The sequence below is a fragment of the Periplaneta americana genome, chromosome 2 (assembly GCF_040183065.1).
Source record: "Periplaneta americana isolate PAMFEO1 chromosome 2, P.americana_PAMFEO1_priV1, whole genome shotgun sequence".
Taxonomy (NCBI): domain Eukaryota; kingdom Metazoa; phylum Arthropoda; class Insecta; order Blattodea; family Blattidae; genus Periplaneta; species Periplaneta americana.
The window spans coordinates 10,380,037-10,400,410 of NC_091118.1; the positions used below are offsets into that span (position 1 = coordinate 10,380,037).

Consider the following 20,374-nt stretch of genomic DNA (forward strand, 5'->3'; position numbering starts at 1 on the left):
TTTCCTAAGCACCTTATTCTCAAACATCCTTAACCTTTGTTCCTCTCTCAAAGTGAGAGTCCAAGTTTCACAGCCATACAGAACAACCGGTAATATAACTGTTTTATAAATTATAACTTTCAGATTTTTTGACAGCAGACTGGATGATAAAAGCTTCTCAACCGAATAATAACAGGCATTTCCCATATTTATTCTATGTTTAATTTCCTCCCGAGTATCATTTATATGGAATATTTAAAAAAAATGTTATTTTTTTTAACTACACAAATCCTGTGAAATATTCAGAAAAAAAATTGTTATGAAAAGAGGTTGTTACAAAGAAATTTTGTATAAAATCTACACAACTTCTATCGAATGTTTAGAAAAAAATTATTATGAAATACAAGCCTTAAAAAGAAAAAAGTGAAAATTTAGTGTGTCCGTGAATTAGGCCTAATGGTTGTAATAAAACAAGATAGATGAAACAGCCAATAAGTCATTGCAGAAAACTGGATTCATTTGGGAATTAATACCATAGTTAGGAGGCTACTTCACAATCATCTTATGTTAAATTAACTATTTCTGTTTTTGTACTCTCCACTCCCATTTCTGTACTCTACGAACAATAATGAGACCTGTATAATGCCACATAAATTTCCTGTTAAGTTTTATCACGGGTGGCTATATTCTAAACTGCTTTGTTTTAAACATCATTTCAAGGCCTACTGCAACTAACGATGTCACCATAGTAACAGAAAGTGTGCCTGGATTTCTGGAATATCAAGAGAAATTAACGTTTTAACACAGTCTAGTATATACAGTCACGAAGCTTGAGTTGTTGAGGGTACTAGGAACAATAGACTGTGCCGGTACTATTTCGCATTGTCTGTTATGAGGCGATAGTAGCGATCCTAATGGTTAGCAACTATCTAGGGATGCATATTTACTACGTATTGACCTTCGTGACTGTATATGCTGTATGTGATTTTAAGTTTAAAGAGGATAAGAATAAGTGAGAAAGTTAATAAACAAATGAATGAATAATGACAGAAAGGTAAATAAAATATGCTATGTGCAAGAACATGGAGGTAATTCGGAGTCAGATGAATACGCTGTATCTATTGATCTTGAAAATGGTACCAAATAACTTAATAATTCCAATTTGGACATAAATGTTTCTCTTAACAGAGGGTTTAGAATTCATTACAGAGACTTGAGAGGTAAAGAGTAAGCTTACTATAAGATGTATTAAAAGAAGAAGAAGAAGAAGGAGCCGATCGCAACATATTTCACGGCTCCTATTGGATCACAATAAAATATCGCGATATGTGTAGGAAATAATATAAAATATATTTGTTTAGTTAGGCCTACTTGTCCATCAAATTTAAATGTGTCTACTTACAAATTCCTGCTCCATATTGTAATCTCTGATCGGAAGTGCGGGATGGATTCAATATTCTGCCCTCTCTTGAAAACTGTGAACATTAACAATAGAAACGAGTTCAGAATACGGGAACAGCAGCTCGAGAAAGGCCATTTTATTTTCATGTTTACTAACAATTATAAATTGGTGACCTGATGATAATATTACGTACAGATTAGGAGTTAATTAGTATTTCTTAAAAAAAAACAACAAACAAAAATAACAAAGCTTCCCTGTGCAGAGTTAGGCAGGTATTAGACTACAAAAACACAAATTTCTCAGTTTCTTCTTTTATCATCATCATCATCATCATCATCATCATCATCATCATCATCATCATCAACAACAACATTTCACGATTTAAGCCATCAAGCCTCGTTGCGGTCTCAAAGGTTTTAGTCAAAAATGTGTATCCAAACACAGTGTTGCCACTTGAATTATTAAAATATTAACTAAAGTAAATAAATTATTTTCTATTTCATTCCGAAAAATTGACAATATTTTCCGTGTCTGTGTGTTCAATGTGTACCATTTCGTCCCCTATATATTTAATTATCATTACTTACTTACTTGCGGCTTTTAAGGAACCCGGAGGTTCATTGCCGCCCTCACATAAGCCCGCCATCGGTCCCTATCCTGTGCAAGATTAATCCATTCTCTATCATCATATCCCACATCCCTCAAATCAATTTTAATATTATCCTCCCATCTACGTCTCGGCCTCCCCAAAGGTCTTTTTCCCTCCAGCCTCCCAACTAATACCCTATATGCATTTTTGGATTCGCCTATACGTGCTACATGCCTTGCCCATCTCAAACGTCTGGATTTAATGTTCCCAATTATGTCAGGTGAAGAATACAATGGGTGCAGTTCTGTGTTGTGTAACTTTCTCCATTCTCCTGTAACTTCATCCCTCTTAGCCCAAATATTTTCTCAAACACCCTTAACCTCTGTTCCTCTCTCAAATCAAAGTCCAAGTTTTACAACCATAAGGAACAACCGGTAATATAATTATTTTATAAATTCTGACTTTCAGATTTTTTGACAGCAGGCTGGATGACAAAAGCTTCTCAACCGAATAATAACAGGGATTTCCCATATTTATTCTGCGTTTAATTTCCTCCCGAGTGTCATTTATATTTGTTACTGTTGCTCCAAGATATTTGAATTTTTTCACCTCTTCACAGGATAAATTTCCAATGTCTTTTCGCAATTTTTGTATGTAATTATTATTATTATTATTATTATTATTATTATTATTATTATTATTATTATTATTATTATTATCCCTGGCCTGGGTCTCCTCCGAGGTAGACTTACTTATTTCCTGCATCTCATGTTATGAAAATGAATAAAATAAAATATAGGCTATATAGATATATACATTATTTTAATGTACCGCAGTACATATGATATTTCCATGCAGATATTCTGCGTCATCATACGATGAAAGAGTAATGGAACGGAGAAAAGTTCTCTCCGGCACCAGGATTTGAACCCGGGTTTTCAGCTCTACGTGCTGATCCTTTATCCACCAAGCCACACCGGATACTCATCCCGGTGTCGGACAGAATCGTCTCAGTTTAAGTTCCAACTCTTGGGTTCCCTCTAGTGGCCGCCTTCTGCACTACGTCATAGATGTCTATGAACCTAGGACCGAAGTCCACACATGTGCTGAGGTGCACTCGTTATGAGTGACTAGTTGGCCGGGATCCGACGGAATAAGCGCCGTCTTAAATCACGAAGTGATTTACGCATATCATATATATTATTTTAATGTACCGAAGTACATATGATATTCGTGCGAGATCGTGCGTATTTGCTTGCTTTCCGCACAAAACCAATACGCGGTAAGTGTGAAATACCACATTCAGTATTCCCAACGTAACACACATAACAATTTCCCTCTTCTTACCGCTTAAGCGCCATATTCATTTTACTGCTTTAGGCTTTTAACTTATTATTTTTAGAGACGTTTAACATAGTAATAATTATAAATTGGAAACTTACCACTGCAATTTCACCTAAATTACACTGTTAATTATTGTTTTTAAATATTTGCAAAAATTAAGTAAACTCTACAACACCACAAAAGCTACTGCATTTGTAATGCAAGTAACATTAAGGAAGCCATGAAAAAATCAACAAGATTCCAGATGCCGATGTTATTACTGCAATATGTTATATAAATAATATTATTAAAATATTAAAATGAAAAATAAATCATTACATAACCTTACCGTTTGTTTTAAGTTCGCATTTATAGACTGGGGGAAAAAAAAGACAGACGTATATCACGGCCTGCTGGAATATAGTAAACACAGAAAACATTTAATAGCAACAATGTTGAAGATAGATATTTTTGTTTTCCAAAGTTGCCGTCATTGAACAGAAACCAAGATGGAGATTTCATTGCAACTAATTAGAAATTCCTCTTTCAGGTATGTAATAAACGATCTTCGCACAAAATAATGTACGATACACGAGCGGTATGTTTGTTTTCATGTTCTCGGAAATTAAAAAAGCTCAACTACGTTTCGCTTTTTCAATCTTTTCCTCGAACATGAAAACTTCAACATACCGCTCTTGTAACGCATATTACTATTCCATGCAGATATTCTGCGTCATCATACGAGAGAATTTTTGTCCGTTCCATTAATCTTTCAACGTATATAGAAATATGAAGATAATTCAACATTTGTGTGAGAGCCTATAAATGTAAAACATCATATTTACCCGACCACTTGAAACGAAAACAATCCACTCATTCTGTAGAAACAGAACAACTGTAACCTACAAATTTATGTAAATTAAGACCAAGTGAAACTCTTTAATTGTAACAGTGATAAAAAATAAAAGACAAATAAGCTTACATATTGTTATAATGACGCAAATATGTTCTTCGTTTACGTAAACAACTTCACCGAAAACGAATGGAACTATCGGGTACCGGCATGCATTCAATAGTGAAAAACATTCGACACTGTCCATCAATAACACATACAGACCAGTAGAATGTGGATGAAATTGGAGATGCACTATTCACTATAAAATTTGCTTTCAACAGACTGTACTCTTCTCAGCTGATACGTGTAACTTTCGTGCCTTTGACGTCACTAGTGTTTCATTAAGTTTACAGAGAGAACTATCGTAAAACAGAAAATCCAAACACATGGCACGTAACACAAAACACTGTAAAATAAATGCAACACACACTCACCAACCTGTCACATTTGGACCGTCAGGCAGTGCCAGAATTTCTATCCTGTTTCAATTCTGACACCGATACGCAATTATCTTTTATCTTTTATCAGACAGATGAACCACGGATTCGTTATCTTCCAGCAGAAGTGGCTACAAACCCGTGCGTAAGAGGGCGAAATCTAGCATGACAGCTAACTCATCAATACCAGGTAACAGATGGGGTGAAGTGCCACGGTACAAGGAAAATGAAAGGAAAGAAGGTGAAATGCAGAGAAACAAGAGGAGTTCAATGAATGCAAAGGGAATACAAGAACAAGAGCAATATATGAGCCGCTGAGAGCAGAAGTGGTGTAAGTCAAAAATGGGTAATGAGGATTAAAGTAAACATTCTGCAAAATACAGCGCAAAGTAGCATTTAATATTCAATTTATTTAAAGTATTAGTAGTTAGTGGATCGCAGGAAGGACATATTAATTGCTACTTTGCGCTGTATTTTACAGAATTTTTACTTCAACCTCATTACCCAATTTTAACTTACACCACATCTGCTCTCAGCGGCTCATATATGAAAAAGAAGGGAATCCAAGGAGTAGCCTACAAGAGGAATACAAGGGAAATATATAGGACGAACAAGGGGAATTCAAGAAGTACAAGGGCAACACAAGAACAAGAGATATACACGAAAAACAAAGGAAATACAAAAACAAGGGGAATAGAGGAAGAACAAGGGAAATTGAAAGAGTACAAGGGGAATACAAGGAAAATACAGGACGAACAAGGGGAATTCAAGAAGTACAAGGGCAACACAAGAACAAGAGATATACACGAAAAACAAAGGAAATACAAAAACAAGGGGAATAGAGGAAGAACAAGGGAAATTCAAAGAGTACAAGGGGAATACAAGGAAAATAAAGGACGAACAAGGGGAATTCAAGAAGTACAAGGGCAATACAAGAACAAGAGGAATATACGAAGAACAAAGGAAATACAAAAACAAGGGGAATAGGGGAAGAACAATGGAAATTAAAAGAGTACAAGGGGAATACAAGGAAAATAAAGGACGAACAAGGGGAATACAAGAAGTACAAGGCAATACAAGAACAAGAGGTATACACGAAGAACAAAGGAAATACAAAAACAAGGGGAATAGGGGAAGAACAATGGAAAATCTAAGAGTACAAGGGAAATACAAGGAAACTACAGGACGAACAAGGGGAATACAAGAAGTACAAGGCAATACAGGAACAAGAGGTATACACGAAGAACAAAGGAAATACAAAAACAAGGGGAATAGGGGAAGAACAATGGAAAATCTAAGAGTACAAGGGGAATACAAGGAAAATACAGGACGAACAAGGGGAATACAAGAAGTACAAGGGCAATACAAGAACAAGAGGTATACACGAAGAACAAAGGAAATACAAAAACAAGGGGAATAGGGGAAGAACAATGGAAAATCTATGAGTACAAGGGGAATACAAGGAAAATAAAGGACGAACAAGGGGAATACAAGAAGTACAAGGCAATACAAGAACAAGAGGTATACACGAAGAACAAAGGAAATACAAAAACAAGGGGGAATAGGGGAAGAACAATGGAAAAATCTAAGAATACAAGGGGAATACAAGGAAAATACAGGACGAACAAGGGGAATACAAGAAGTACAATGGCAATACAAGAACAAGAGGTATACACGAAGGACAAAGGAAATACAAAAACAAGGGGAATAGGGGAGAACAATGGAAAATCTAAGAGTACAAGGGGAATACAAGGAAAATACAGGACGAACAAGGGGAATGCAAGAAGTACAAGGCAATACAAGAACAAGAGGTATACACGAAGAACAAAGGAAATACAAAAAACAAGGAGAATAGAGGAAGAACAAGGGGAATTCAAGGAGTACAAGAAAAACACAAGAACAAGAGGACTAGACGAAGTACTACTTGACAAGTTCTATCCGTACGATTCTGATTTTTACTTTTATCATTACAAAAACTGATAATGAATGATTTATTCCTTTGCAGTTTTTCAATTAAATGGACGTTTGCTTTAAAAAAAATATTTATTTTATTGGATTTCCAAATTTATTGAACCCTATTTTACCGTTGGGTATATTAGGGCTGTAATAATTCATACATAATTATATACAAATACTTAAAAACTTACTTACAAATGCACACTGTGCATATTACTAAGTGAAATAGACGCGTTACATAAAAAGATACGGTACGTAGGACATAAAATGACAGACATTACAATATAAAATATATACATATTACATTAAATTATATGAAGTAATAAAAAATCACAGACATATTATATAGAAGTACGTAGATATAAGATAAAATAGACATAATACTTAGACAAACATACACAATACATGGGACACAGACATATTATATAAAATACATACGCAAAACATAACACACAGACTTATTACATAAAAATCTCAAGTATTTCATAGAAACAGACATTACGTTTAGGGCATATGATAATATAAAAACACATACAGGGTGATTCAAAAGTCTGGCAACATAGAGAAACTTTGTTATTAATGCAGATATCAAAAAATGTAAAGAGGAGAAATTTCTTGTAAATATGTTGGTAGTTTTCAATCTAATGTGCTTGAATTTTTACCGTAGAATACATCGTTGAGGCTGTACACTAGTACGACATATCCGTCAGTCCTAACGCTGCGAAATTAATGGGATTTCCGCTAGTTCTAGTGGATTTTACAAACTTATTATTTAGCGGATAAAAATAGTCGACATGCAGAGATTAGCGATTGTTATTTAACTTTTCACAGTACAAAGAAACATTTCTTTACATTGCGAGCTTAAGGATTCGGGGGAAATTCGTTCTAGCATGGCGGTTTTTCTGAATCTGCATTGGCAAAACTGCTGTCATTATTTAATAATTTACCCGGTACACTATGGTGATTGCGATAACGTAAAAGCCACCTTTAAAGACGAAACATGTGGCAACAGGGCATTTTCTATTCTCTTTGAGGTTCGTACCAGTGTATAATCTCAACGGTGCATTCTAATTTGAAAATTCAAGCACGTTGGATTCACAACTAGCCTACATATTTCCTACAACTTTCCCTTTTTCCCATTTTTTTGCTAGCTGCCCTAATAACAGAGTTTATCTATGTCGCCGGACTTTTGAATCACCCTGTATATCATACAAATGCATAGGTATGACATTAAATAGACAAATTACTTACAAATGCTTACTCAACACATAAAACACAGACATATTACACAAAATACATACACACGACATGAAAAAAGAGAAATATTACATAAAATAGGCTACATACATATTATATGAAACAGTGATATTACATCGTTATTATTATTATTATTATTATTATTATTATTATTATTATTATTATTATTAGTAGTAGTAGTAGTAGTAGTAATAGTAGTAGTAGTAGTAGCAGTAGTAGTAACTTAGTAGTAGCAGTAGTAGTAGGCCCTAGTAGTAGTAGTAGTAGTAGTAGTAGTAGTAGTAGTAGTAGTAGTAGTAGTAGTGGTAGTAATATTATCTCCATTTATTGCACCCTGTTTTGCCCCCTGACAGGTTAGATTAAGGGGTTTGGTACAGCTTCAAGGAATACAATTTTGGAAATAGTCAACACTTTTTTCCTCCATTACTGTATCTTGTACAATAATGAAAAATTAGTATGTGTAAAACACTGCCCTTCTGTTATATGATAAACATGGTTTTACGATTTAAAAAAAAATTATTTATATATATATTTTTTTCAAAATTCCAAGTTCACTGTGCAGTGATGAAGCGTTTCCCTCATAACTCAAAAACTATCCAACATTCTGTGATGAAATTTTTGTGTGTATTTATGCATGTCATATCTACAATATTGTGTAAAATCACTTCTCTACCTTTGATAGATTGTCTGATAAGAAATAAATTAATTTAAAAAATGGTGAAATATGTAACACAAAATAAAAATATATATTGTCTATTAAGGAATGTAGTTGAAAGAGCATAATATTGTAAACATGAGTTTCAGCTATAAAATAAAAGAGAGAGAACATGAAAAAGTTAACAAGTTTATGAGTTATGAGGGAAACGCTTCATCACTGCACAGTGAACTTTGAATTTTGAATTTGAATCTTAAAAATATATATATATATATTTTTTCATATAGCAGAAGGACAGTGTTTTACACATACCAATTTTCATTATTGTATAAGATACAGTAATGGAGGAAAAAAGTGTTGAATATTTCCAAAAATTTTTCTGCAGTAAGCTATACCTAACCCCTTAACACGTATACTTATATCCTGCCTAGAAGGTATGATAACTTACTTGAGTGACTAAGGGACGAAATGCTGCTATTCAGTCCTGAGTTCGTAGGTAAGCCGGCAATACGCTGTTGCCAAACTACATATATTTTCAACATAATTTTATAATTAGTCATGCATTTGACTATAAAATGCACGTTTTGTATTTATTTTAATGTATTCTATTTCGCCTTTCTATCTGCACAGTTGCACCACTTCCATTCCACACTGCATACTGTAGAAACAAGAATCGGAAGTAACCTACCCAAAATTGAACACCATGTACATACCCTACACATAGAGCCAGTTGCGATCTTGTCAGTAACACTTCATAGAGAATGCTTATTTTTGTACTATTGAAGTGGCCGTTGTCAGATTAATTTACATTGAGAACGGTAATCACTTTTGACGAACAATACGGTATCTAATAGTTCGAGCTATTTGCAATAAAATCAGCCACAGCTGTGTGTTTCCATGCAATAGCTACGTGCAATGGCGTTCGACCTGATTTGCTATATATTCTAAGGTTGGCAGCATGATCCACAAGACATTGCACAATCTGTAGGTGGCCGCCACTGGCAGCAGCGTGAAGGGGTGTGAAGCCGTCACTGGAATCTTGCAAATTAAGATCCGCGCCTCGCTGCAGCAATAATCGCGCGACGGGAACACGACCAAACCACGCCGCCAGCCACAACGGAGTCTGCTGTCTGTAATTGTAGCAATCCACGTGCAGCCCAGCATCCAGCAACTGAGTGACCAGCTCCACATTCCCTGTTTTGGCAGCAATGTGAAGAATATTGTTGCCGAACTGGTCGCCAGCTGTAATCTCTGACTCACGCAACAATAAAGAAACAACAGCAAACTTTCCATTTTTTGCAGCTCTCAGCAATGCAGTGTTGCCACACCAATCGCATGACGTTACACTAGCGCCATGATCTTTCAAGAATTTCACAACTTCCAGCTCTCCTTCTTCAGCAGCCCAAATCAGAGGTGTCCTCTTGTAAAGGCCACGATCCTGTGCCTCTACATCAGCTTCGCTTTTTGCTAGATATTTCACAAGATCCAATTGGCCGTGTTTCGCTGCGATGTGCAACATTGTTGCTTCACACCTATACCTTCCGTAACCCATGCGGATCCAGTATCCAACAGGAATGCCATTGTTCAACATAAATGCTATTAAGTTCACAAGTCCATTTATAGATGCCACTCGCAACATTTCTTGGACGTAAGCATTATTACACATGTTCAGTTTGGTGAAAAGTAAGTCCGCAGCATCTGCAGAGCTTCCTAACAACAAATCAACGGCTGGCCAAGCTCTGATTTTGTCACCAAGGCAGAGTGGGGACCAGTTCAAGACGTCATCTCTGATATTTGGATCTGCTCCGTACCTTAACAAAGTTTGAAGAACTTGGTTTGTCACATTACACGACGTTTCACTGTATGAGTCAATGTAGTTCATAACTGCAAGAAATAAGGCAGTCCTTCCACCATGATCTTTGGCATTCACGTCTATGTTCTGTGATAACAACAATGTATCCACTGCTGTTTTGTCTTGATTAACAACTGCCACATGTAACTCGAATTCCTGAGCCACGATTCTATCAAAAAAGTTTCTTAAAACTTGAAAATTTAGATCGAATAGTAATTCTGTCAGAAGGTTCCTCACAAATTCGTAATTTCTGGCAAACCAAAGAGCTGCAAAATATTCAGAGAATGTCCGGTGTATAAAGACTGGTTTGCCATTCACAATTTCTTTAATAATTCCGGTTTTCTCGCGACCTTCCTCAATTCGATTTGAAAATTTTGTAATTCTATTAATAATGATATCTGAACCTGGCAACTTTTTCACATGAGCGTTCGGAAGGATGGCTAACAAAGCTGATAACATATGATTTTGTTCAAATGTTTCCCTTAATTCTTCGTAATCCTGTATTAACCCAGGTTTTGTTTTGTCTACATTGTTCTTCTCACAAGAAATCTCAAACTTTCTTTGTACAAATCTGTTACAAAGCTGAATTAAATCCACCTTCAATGGTAGACCAATTTCCTCAGTTTCGATATAATTTCTCAAGTCATCTTCAAAAGCCTCTGCAAGCAATCGTGACTGTAAAGGAATTCCCAGAAAATATCTTTCTTTGTCATTGAGATTGGTTGCAGTCAAATGTTGCAACTTCACAATAAATTTACTTAAATTAATTTCATTAATTTCAGAGAAAGTTTTCTTCCAGAATTTGGCCAAGAAATTTGCCTGGACTGTATCTGAGAACGGCTGTAATGTGAAAGCCAACGTGGACAAGTCCTGTTCCAGTCTCTGCTTCATTACAGGTCGTGTGGTCACCCATAACTTCTGAACCTTACTTGCCTGAAGATGTTGAAGCATCAGTGTCACCTTTCCCGCGTGAGTGGGACTAATCTCATCGTATCCGTCAAATAACATGCATACCTCCTCCATTTTCACCAACTTCATTCTCAAAATGTCTCTCCATTCTGAGGGAATCCCTGAAACCTCCAGTATAAATGTTATTACATGTGCCAAATCTACATCTTCTGGTAAAACTTCTAGTAAATTAGTGAAATCATTCAAATTTACCCTTATTACCCACATAGATGGGTTCATGTGCTTGATTCCAAGTGCTAGATGACTCAGAAGTGTAGATTTTCCCATCCCAGATTCAGCAGATACCAAAACCAGACGATGGGGAACATCAGCAATGGAATCGACATTCTCAAACAAGTTTGTTTTGCTAAGTTGTATCCAGTTCTTTATGGTTCTAATGTCTCCTCTAGATTCCTTCCATAGTAAGCCACTATTTTGCCTGCAAAGCCAGTGAACACTCTGCTGTGGTTTCGCTAATTGTATGAAATCATCTTCCGATTCGACAGCTACAACTCCGCAGTGATCCAGGTCCTCGTTCTGCGTGTTCATTGCCTCAAATTTCACAGCATGAGGCGCCATTTGCTGTAATTCAGAATCTGAAAGTCCACTAACAGCAAATGTAACAGGAGCGTCAATCATGTTGCGTAAAATCTTCTGTCTGACTCTGCCCACAAGTCGCAACGTTCGAGGTATATAGTACTCCAAGTCGCCAAAAAGCTCATCGCCAAGAACAACCTTTTCAGACAACAGCTGCATAATGATATTACCATCCACTAAGCTGTACTTATCTCCTGCTAGTTTCCTAAAAGGAATATCATGACCTTGAAAATTCACCACCGACGACAGAACTTTTTGCTGCGAAACTTCATCTAGTTGATCCAAATTTGTGTCATCGCACACTGTAAAGCAATCAGTGTGTGGTTTCGTTTCGGAGATACAAATGAATCTCTTCCTAGGACAACTGTGAAAGAAATCATAAGGAATATATCCGTCATCCACTAAAATTAGCAAATCACACCATTTTTCCCAAAGAATAAACAGTTCACTTTCGTGTGATTCAAACGCTTTGCCCTCTACCATAAGATATGTGTTATTTCCTAAACTCTGATGGACCTTCAAACATACAAGAAGTGAAGAATCATGTTTCATAGGTGAAATGTGTAAAGTTGTATTATCGGATATAATTTCTTTACATTTACTAACATTTTCTTCATTGAATCTAATGTTTAAGCTATTCAACTTTCTAACAAGGTCGTCGTTGAATTCATTAATGCGGGCTTGCATTATTCCCCTCCAGAACAGAGCCTCTTCTGTTAGAAAGAAAGACTCTTTCTCCCACCAGTTGTGTATTTCTTTCAACAGTCTTTCAAATATTATCCCTGTAGCTGAAGTTCCGGTACCACATGCTGTTTGAATCTCTTTCTTTATGAACATATCAAGTCCACTCTCATCGGATTGCAGAGAATACACTTTGAACCTGCTTAAGAAATCTTTATAGTGTGATAGATTTCCCCAGTCGTTTATTTCTCTTGAAATTTTATTTGCATCTCTTTCAAGCTCTATCAGTTTCCTCCTTATATCAACGCTGCTTATTTGTTTTTTCATCTCTTCAAGTTTTTCAGTTGAATCTTCCTCTCTGGCTTTGAATTCATGGAGAAAACTACCATATGTTTCTAACTGCTGAAATAAATTGTATATATAAGTGTCATTTTCTTCTGTGAAGCAATACACCTCTCCTTCTGTGAAAAGAACACTATGCTGTCCATCTGGACATAAAGTGTTTGTATGCAGTGCATTGTTTGTAAACAATACTAATTCTACATTATCAATGTTGATGTTGCTAGTGATATCACGGTTTCTAAGCCATTTCATCACTTCCGGGTAAGATTTGCAATACTGAGGAACACTGTAATCACCTCTGAGGGATAGAAGGGCGGCGCTGATGTTTCTAGTCTTTTTTCTGTAAACATTTTGCTTATGTTTCAATTGGATGAACATGATCTTTATGTCGTTTTGTGTCTCATCCATGTATGCAAACACTATATCATCAAATTGTCCAACCCCAGCCACATTACTGGCCAAAGAGAATTTCGGAGTCGTGTTGACACCACGCATGAACAGCAATGCCAACATTTTGGTCTCAAAATTCAAACCTCTGCCATCAGCACTTGAAGATCGTTTTCTGTAGTCTTCAATCCTGTAACAAATCAATTCAGTGCCGCTTTCAATTTCTGTATGCATAAATTTGAACTGCAATTACTTGTAAATTCTAGCTTATACAGGGTGTAACAACTTTTATGTTTAGAATTTCTGGAACATGTTCCCTGACACATTCTACGTTGATTAAACCTAACATACCTAGGGGAGAGTTGCCGAATTTGGACCGTTGCCTAAATTGGACCGCAGTTGTATTTCCATATATAGAAGTATTTCAAACATTTCATTTGGCACCACTGCTTGCTGACGCTGCCTAAGATACTCATCTTGAAGTTCAGTGAGCTGCAGCCATATTAGCGAATAGGATTGCCGTTAATGTGTTTTGGTGTTTTCGCTTACAATTTTTACGCTACGGATCTTAAGCTTCTATATACAGTAGGAGTAAGTAATAACAATTTCTATACTATACGTTACAAGTATTTTTCATTAGCTACTATCTGCGTGTATTAAAACTAGTTTTTAATTTCATGTGTTTGTTTAGTGTCGTCTGTTTGCATAAGTGAACAAGTTGCCTAGGTTGGACCTCTGCGCGCTGCCTGGATTGGACTGGTCCAATTTAGGAAAATGTTAGTATTTCTTTTCAACATGAATATAAAGCATTATACTATGGTCAACGTTAAGAAAAAGTAGCATATTGGGGGATTCTGTGTCTTTATGTTTCCAAGATGTCAAAAAGGGGAACTTACGGGAAATGAAATGATGCTTCGAAGATGGCGGTAGCAGCATAAAGGAATAGTGACTATGGACTCAACGAGTGTGCTCGCGTGTATGGAGTGCCATAGACTACAGCAAAGATATATGCTGATTGCAAAAACGCTTTCCAATGAAGTACTTCGGAAGGCAAGCAACCTTTAGTTTTTTTTTTTATGAGTCTTCCTCTAGTTTTGAAATAGGCTATGTAACCGAGACAAGCAACTAATATAAAACTACTTCAGTATAAAGAGAAATATTATGACTGTAACAATAAGCTTGAATGCAATAGTGTTTCTATAATTAATTTATCTTGTTTTTCTTTATTTTTCATCCAAGTTCAGAGAATTGTGTAACTTCTTTCACCAAATGTTAATAGCTGATACATTTTTAACGTAAAATTTGGTGAATTAAAGATATTTATAATAAATACTCTTCTTCTACTTATTTGTTTACTATTACTAATGTATTTTTGCGAGGTCCAAATTGGGACACTATGAGTCCAAATTAGGCAACCGGTTTCCCATTTTGGACCATTTCCATGATTTTAGTTTTACCTTTTTATATTCATTAGGAATTGTGTAATTTAAAATATAACACTGTAGGATGAAAGTAGATAGAATGTAGAATGTGCTAGAACATATTTTGATTTAATTTAATCATTATTAAAGACATGGGATTAAAAAACAAAAAACTGGTCCAATATAGGCAACCTTCCCCATATCCGAAATTGAGAGGTTACAGAGATAACAGAGCTGGAAAAAATAGAACTTCTTGCAGCTCCAAGCATTATACCGTTTATACAAGGCCTATTTTATGGCTTTACTAAGTAGAGATACATAAGAAACATTTGAAAAGCAGTGAATGGAGGAAATTTTACTTTTAAGAGAAATTAAATTAAAATTGTTTAGGTTGCTAAGGAAACGAAACAGACAACAGTTTAAAATAACAGTTGTGAGAAAAATAAACCGTATTGTGACTAATCTTTTTATTGAGTTTTGACCATTAAAACATGCCTTTTGTGTACGCACATCAGGAATACGCCGACATAGTTCATGTGTATGGACTGTGTGATGGCAATGCAACAGCAGCTGTTTTGGCATATCAAGCACGGTTCCCAAATCGTAGGATTCCTAGTGCACAGGTATTTTCACGTGCCTATCGGCAGATTTCAAGAAGTACAGTGTTTGGAATCTTAAGGACATTTTTTTTCAAATTTGCACTGCTTCTTTCATACTCACAAGTAGTTGATATTAAAATGTAATATGGTACTAATAAAAATAATGACATAGACATGTCACTTTCGGAAATTGGTGTTACGTCTTTCAGTATTCAGCGATAAAATTAAACTCAAAAATTTAACTTTGGGGTACAAATAATCCAAACCTATAGAACTTTGGATATAGGTATGTTAGGTTTAATCGACGTAGAACATGTCAGGGAACATGTTCCAGAAATTCTAAACATTAAAGTTGTCACACCCTGTATATACTGGCTGTAGTACGATCATCTGGGCAAACTTTGTTGGATGGTTGTTTACGAATTACATGCCATTTAGTTTCATCATTTTCCTAGTTACCGTGGTCACCTATGCTCTTACGATATTTAGAAAAATATCAATTTCGAAATAATCATATAGATGAACGTTTACATCATATTTGATAACATTATAGTGGTTTTCCGAATTCAATCTTTCTGTAAGTGTAACACGATTTATGCTAACTACATTTTGTTCATATTTAGTATCTATGAGTTACTAAAAAATAAATACCGTATCTAAGATAATATGAAATTAAAGAAAAACTGACAGTCGACAAATACCAATATTAACTAACCTGATTTCCAGTCTGTTGCTGCTGGTTCTATCCTTGTCCTGCAACATAAAATAATTGTTTCTCGAGTTCTGTCAGTTTTTATTAAATCTATTTGTTCTGATCTAAGTTGTCAAAAGTAGTAGAGGATAATAAAGAACATTCCAATCTACATTGAGAATTATTAAATATATAACTATTAATTCAAAAATATTTCTAATTTGTTTCTTAAGAAAACCGTAAAGAAAATGTTGAAGAAATTCAACAACTGCAAGACATTATTTGCACATTTCTCCGGAATGTTTATTAACTTTAAAATTATTGTCATAACTTGTTTATTTAGAAATTCTTTTGAGACTCTTGGTTAATTTATTAATTGTTTACTGAGATTTTCTGTTAATAAGATCGACTAATCTGTTAATTTATTGATTTAGATATTCTTCAGATAGGTATAATACTGTTTAAGTTAATAACAGGTTTACTTGGATATACAGTATTCTGCTAACACTGACTAATTCCTTAACTTGGTTCTTCTGATACTATTGTCCAATTTATTAAGGTCTTTCCATATTCTTCTGATAATATTAGCTAATTTATTCGATTAACATTTTCATTTAGATATTCTACAGGTAATATTGTTTAAGTTACCAATGTTTATTTTAATATTCTTCCGATAATAGCGACTAATTCACTGACTTGTTTTTTTTTAAATATTCTTCTAATATTATTAGCTAATTTATTAACGTGTTGTTTAGATATTCCTCTGATCGACTAATTCACTGACTTGTTTATTTAAATATTCTTCTAATATTATTAGCTAATTTATTAACGTGTTGTTTAGATATTCCTCTGATCGACTAATTCACTGACTTGTTTATTTAAATATTCTTCTAATATTATTAGCTAATTTATTAACGTGTTGTTTAGATATTCTTCTGAAAAAGTTAACTGATTTATTAACGTGTTTTATAGACATATTGACTAATTTATTAACTTGTTCATTTAGATACCTTTCTGATAATGCTTATCAATTTATTAACTTCTTAGTTTAGATAAACCTCTGAAAATACAGTATTAAGCGGTTTATTATCTTGTTTGTTTAGATATTCCTCTGAAAATATTAAGTGATTTATTAACTTGTTTATTTAGATATTCTGATAATATTGACTAATGCATTCATTTTGTATTAGATATTCCTCTGAAAATATTAAGTGATTTATTAACTTGTTTATTTAGATATTCTGATAATATTGACTAATGCATTCATTTTATATTTAGATATTTTTCTGATAATATTTATTAATTTATTAACTTGTTTGTTTTGATATTCTTCTGAAAATATTAAGTGATTTTTTAACTTGTTTGTTTAGATATTCCTCTAAAAATATTAAGTGACTTATTAACTTCTTTGTTTAGATATTCCTCTGAAAATATTAAGTGATTTATTAACTTGTTTGTTTAGATATTCCTGTGAAAATATTACGAGATTTATTAACTTGTTTGTTTAGATATTCCTCTGAAAATATTAAGAGAATTATTAACTTGTTTGTTTAGATATTCCTGTGAAAATATTAAGAGATTTATTAACTTGTTTATTGAGATATTCTGATAATATTGACTAATGCATTCATTTTATATTTAGATATTTTTCTGATAATACTTATTAATTTATTAACTTGTTTATTTTGATATTCTTCTGAAAATATTAAGAGATTTATTAACTTGTTTGTTTAGATATTCCTGTGAAAATATTAAGAGATTTATTAACTTGTCTGTTTAGATATTCCTCTGAAAATATTAAGAGATTTATTAACTTGTTTGTTTAGATATTCCTGTGAAAATATTAAGAGATTCATTAACTTGTTTGTTTAGATATTCCTCTGAAAATATTAAGAGATTTATTAACTTGTTTGTTTAGATATTCCTCTGAAAATATTAAGAGATTTATTAACTTGTTTGTTTAGATATTCCTCTGAAAATATTAGGAGATTTATTAGCTTGTTTGTTTAGATATTCCTCTGAAAATATTAAGAGATTTATTAACTTGTTTGTTTAGATATTTCTGTGAAAATATTAAGAGATTTATTAACTTGTTTGTTTAGATATTCCTCTGAAAATATTAAGAGATTTATTAACTTGTTTGTTTAGATATTGCTCTGAAAATATTAAGAGATTTATTAACTTGTTTGTTTAGATATTCCTGTGAAAATATTAAGAGATTTATTAACTTGTTTGTTTAGATATTCCTCTGAAAATATTAAGAGATTTATTAACTTGTTTGTTTAGATATTCCTCTGAAAATATTAAGAGATTTATTAACTTGTTTGTTTAGATATTCCTCTGAAAATATTAAGAGATTTATTAACTTATTTGTTTAGATATTCCTCTGAAAATATTAAGAGATTTATTAACTTGTTTGTTTAGATATTCCTGTGAAAATATTAAGAGATTTATTAACTTGTTTGTTTAGATATTCCTCTGAAAATATTAAGAGATTTATTAACTTGTTCGTTTAGATATTCTTCTGAAAATATTAAGTGATTTATTAACTTGTTTATTTAGATATTCTGATAATATTGACTAATGTATTAATTCTTTATTTCGGTATTTTCTGATAATATTGACTAGAACATTAACTCTTTTATTTGGATACCTGTTCCTCTAATAATATCAATTACTAAATTTAATTGTTTTCAATATTCTTCCGATAATATTGACGAATTCATTAATTGTTCTCGATATTATTCCGATAATATTGACTAAATATTTATTTATATACTAGCCGTACCCGTGCGCTCCGCTGCACCCGTTACAAATAAATATAAAGTAATTATATAATTAAAATAGGACATTTGATCCAGGGAACATTCGTGTTTGATAGAAGGATAAATCGTTTATTATGTTACTTAATTTAAATTTAATCAAAAAATTAAAATGCGATCATTTTGATCCAGAGACCACTCATTTGGTCATAAAAATTATTTTAGGAAATACAGGAAACGAATATACAGAATAGCCTATCAAGTTTTCTGTGCATAAGAAGCTATTTTAATCTTACCTGTCCTCAGAAGTTAGTATTTAGTATTTATTTATTTAACCTGGTAGAGATAAGGCCGTCAGGCCTTCTCTGCCCCTCTACCAGGGGATTACAACTATAACATGAACAATAAAATTACAATACTGTAATACTGTAATAACATTATAGCATTATGTGCATCTAGAGAAACTACACTTTCCAATGTTGAATTAATAATTAATTATACAAATCGGTTAATTTAGCTTCCGATATTACTTCATACAAACACAGAAACATTATCTGTAGGCTATCTTTCATAGCTTTCGATTGTTGCTGTCCAAGGCCCCTTATAGACGAAGTAATTTGTTTTTTAATTCATTGCACCGTCTTAGATGGCAGTTATTTTAATTTTAAAACTCATTTATGTCATTAAATATCAGTCCTATCAAACTTTTTCAAGGAATAAAACTTATCGAAAATTATTTTTAATGAAACTTTTGTTATGTAACATTTTTCACAAAAATCAATAATAAGCGAGATATTTCGATTTATTTAATTCAGGCCCCCTTATAACCCCCTTTTAAATAATGTATTTTGAATGCCATATAGCCTAAAATCTAAGTTACAACGAACTTAATTTATATTCCAATTTTCATATAAATCGACTCAGCCATTATCGCGTGAAAAGGTAACAAACATACAGACAGACAGACAGACAGACATACAAACAAAAATTTCAAAAAAGCGATTTTCGGTTTCAGGGTGGTTAATTATATATGTTAGGACCAATTATTTTTGGAAAATCGAAAATTACCAGAAAAATTTCGGCTACAGATTTATTATTAGTATAGATTCTTCTGATAATATTGATAATTTATTATTCTTTATTTTGTTATTCTTATGTTAATATCGACTAATATATTAACTTGTTCGTTTACATATTTTTGACATTGTTGATGAATATTTATTTTACTTGGATAATCATTGTATCATAATGGTGGATTAAAAATAAGTCAGGCTTACTTACTTGTAGTGGTCGAATTTGGCCAGTATAATAAAGTGTTCTACTTTGTACCTTCCCTTAGACATTCCTCCAGTAGAGTGTGACGTCTTATACCGCACAATATTTAGCGACGAAAACACAAACCTGTACAATGTGACTGTATGAATGCTACTTACAGAAAGCAACTCGCTGCAAGTAAGATCTTCCCCGTTCGTTCCCATCTTGAGATCATATTCCAGACGCTCCTTTATCCTCAGAAAGTGCTGCTCCAGGTAGTTCTTGTATCTGCTGTATTCTGCTTCCAGTTCTTCTTCTAACTGCTTCCTCTTCTGCCTCAATTTATT

At 33.5% G+C, this 20,374-nt stretch overlaps 2 protein-coding genes across 3 annotated transcripts in view; both read right to left on the minus strand.

The window, feature by feature from the left end:
• LOC138695351 (serine/threonine-protein phosphatase 6 regulatory ankyrin repeat subunit C-like) overlaps positions 1-4,696 on the minus strand; it is a 38,192-nt gene extending 33,496 nt beyond the window's left edge. Inside the window, exons 1-2 of the mRNA XM_069819772.1 lie at positions 4,623-4,696; positions 1,382-1,454 (exon numbers count right to left, since the gene is read on the minus strand). Of these exons, the coding sequence (XP_069675873.1) occupies positions 1,382-1,396 (15 nt within the window). The 5' untranslated portion in view covers positions 1,397-1,454; positions 4,623-4,696. The remainder of the gene's footprint in view (positions 1-1,381; positions 1,455-4,622) is intronic.
• Positions 4,697-6,682: 1,986 nt separating this feature from the next.
• LOC138712845 (uncharacterized) overlaps positions 6,683-20,374 on the minus strand; it is a 17,639-nt gene continuing 3,947 nt past the window's right edge. The window contains exons 3-5 of one of the 2 annotated variants that reach the window (XM_069844630.1): positions 20,207-20,374; positions 16,036-16,073; positions 6,683-13,490 (exon numbers count right to left, since the gene is read on the minus strand). The exon at positions 20,207-20,374 is cut by the window's right edge and continues 63 nt beyond it. In XM_069844630.1, the coding sequence (XP_069700731.1) occupies positions 9,341-13,490; positions 16,036-16,073; positions 20,207-20,374 (4,356 nt within the window). In that variant the 3' untranslated portion in view covers positions 6,683-9,340. The remainder of the gene's footprint in view (positions 13,491-16,035; positions 16,074-20,206) is intronic. The other variant, XM_069844631.1, reaches the window with a different exon arrangement.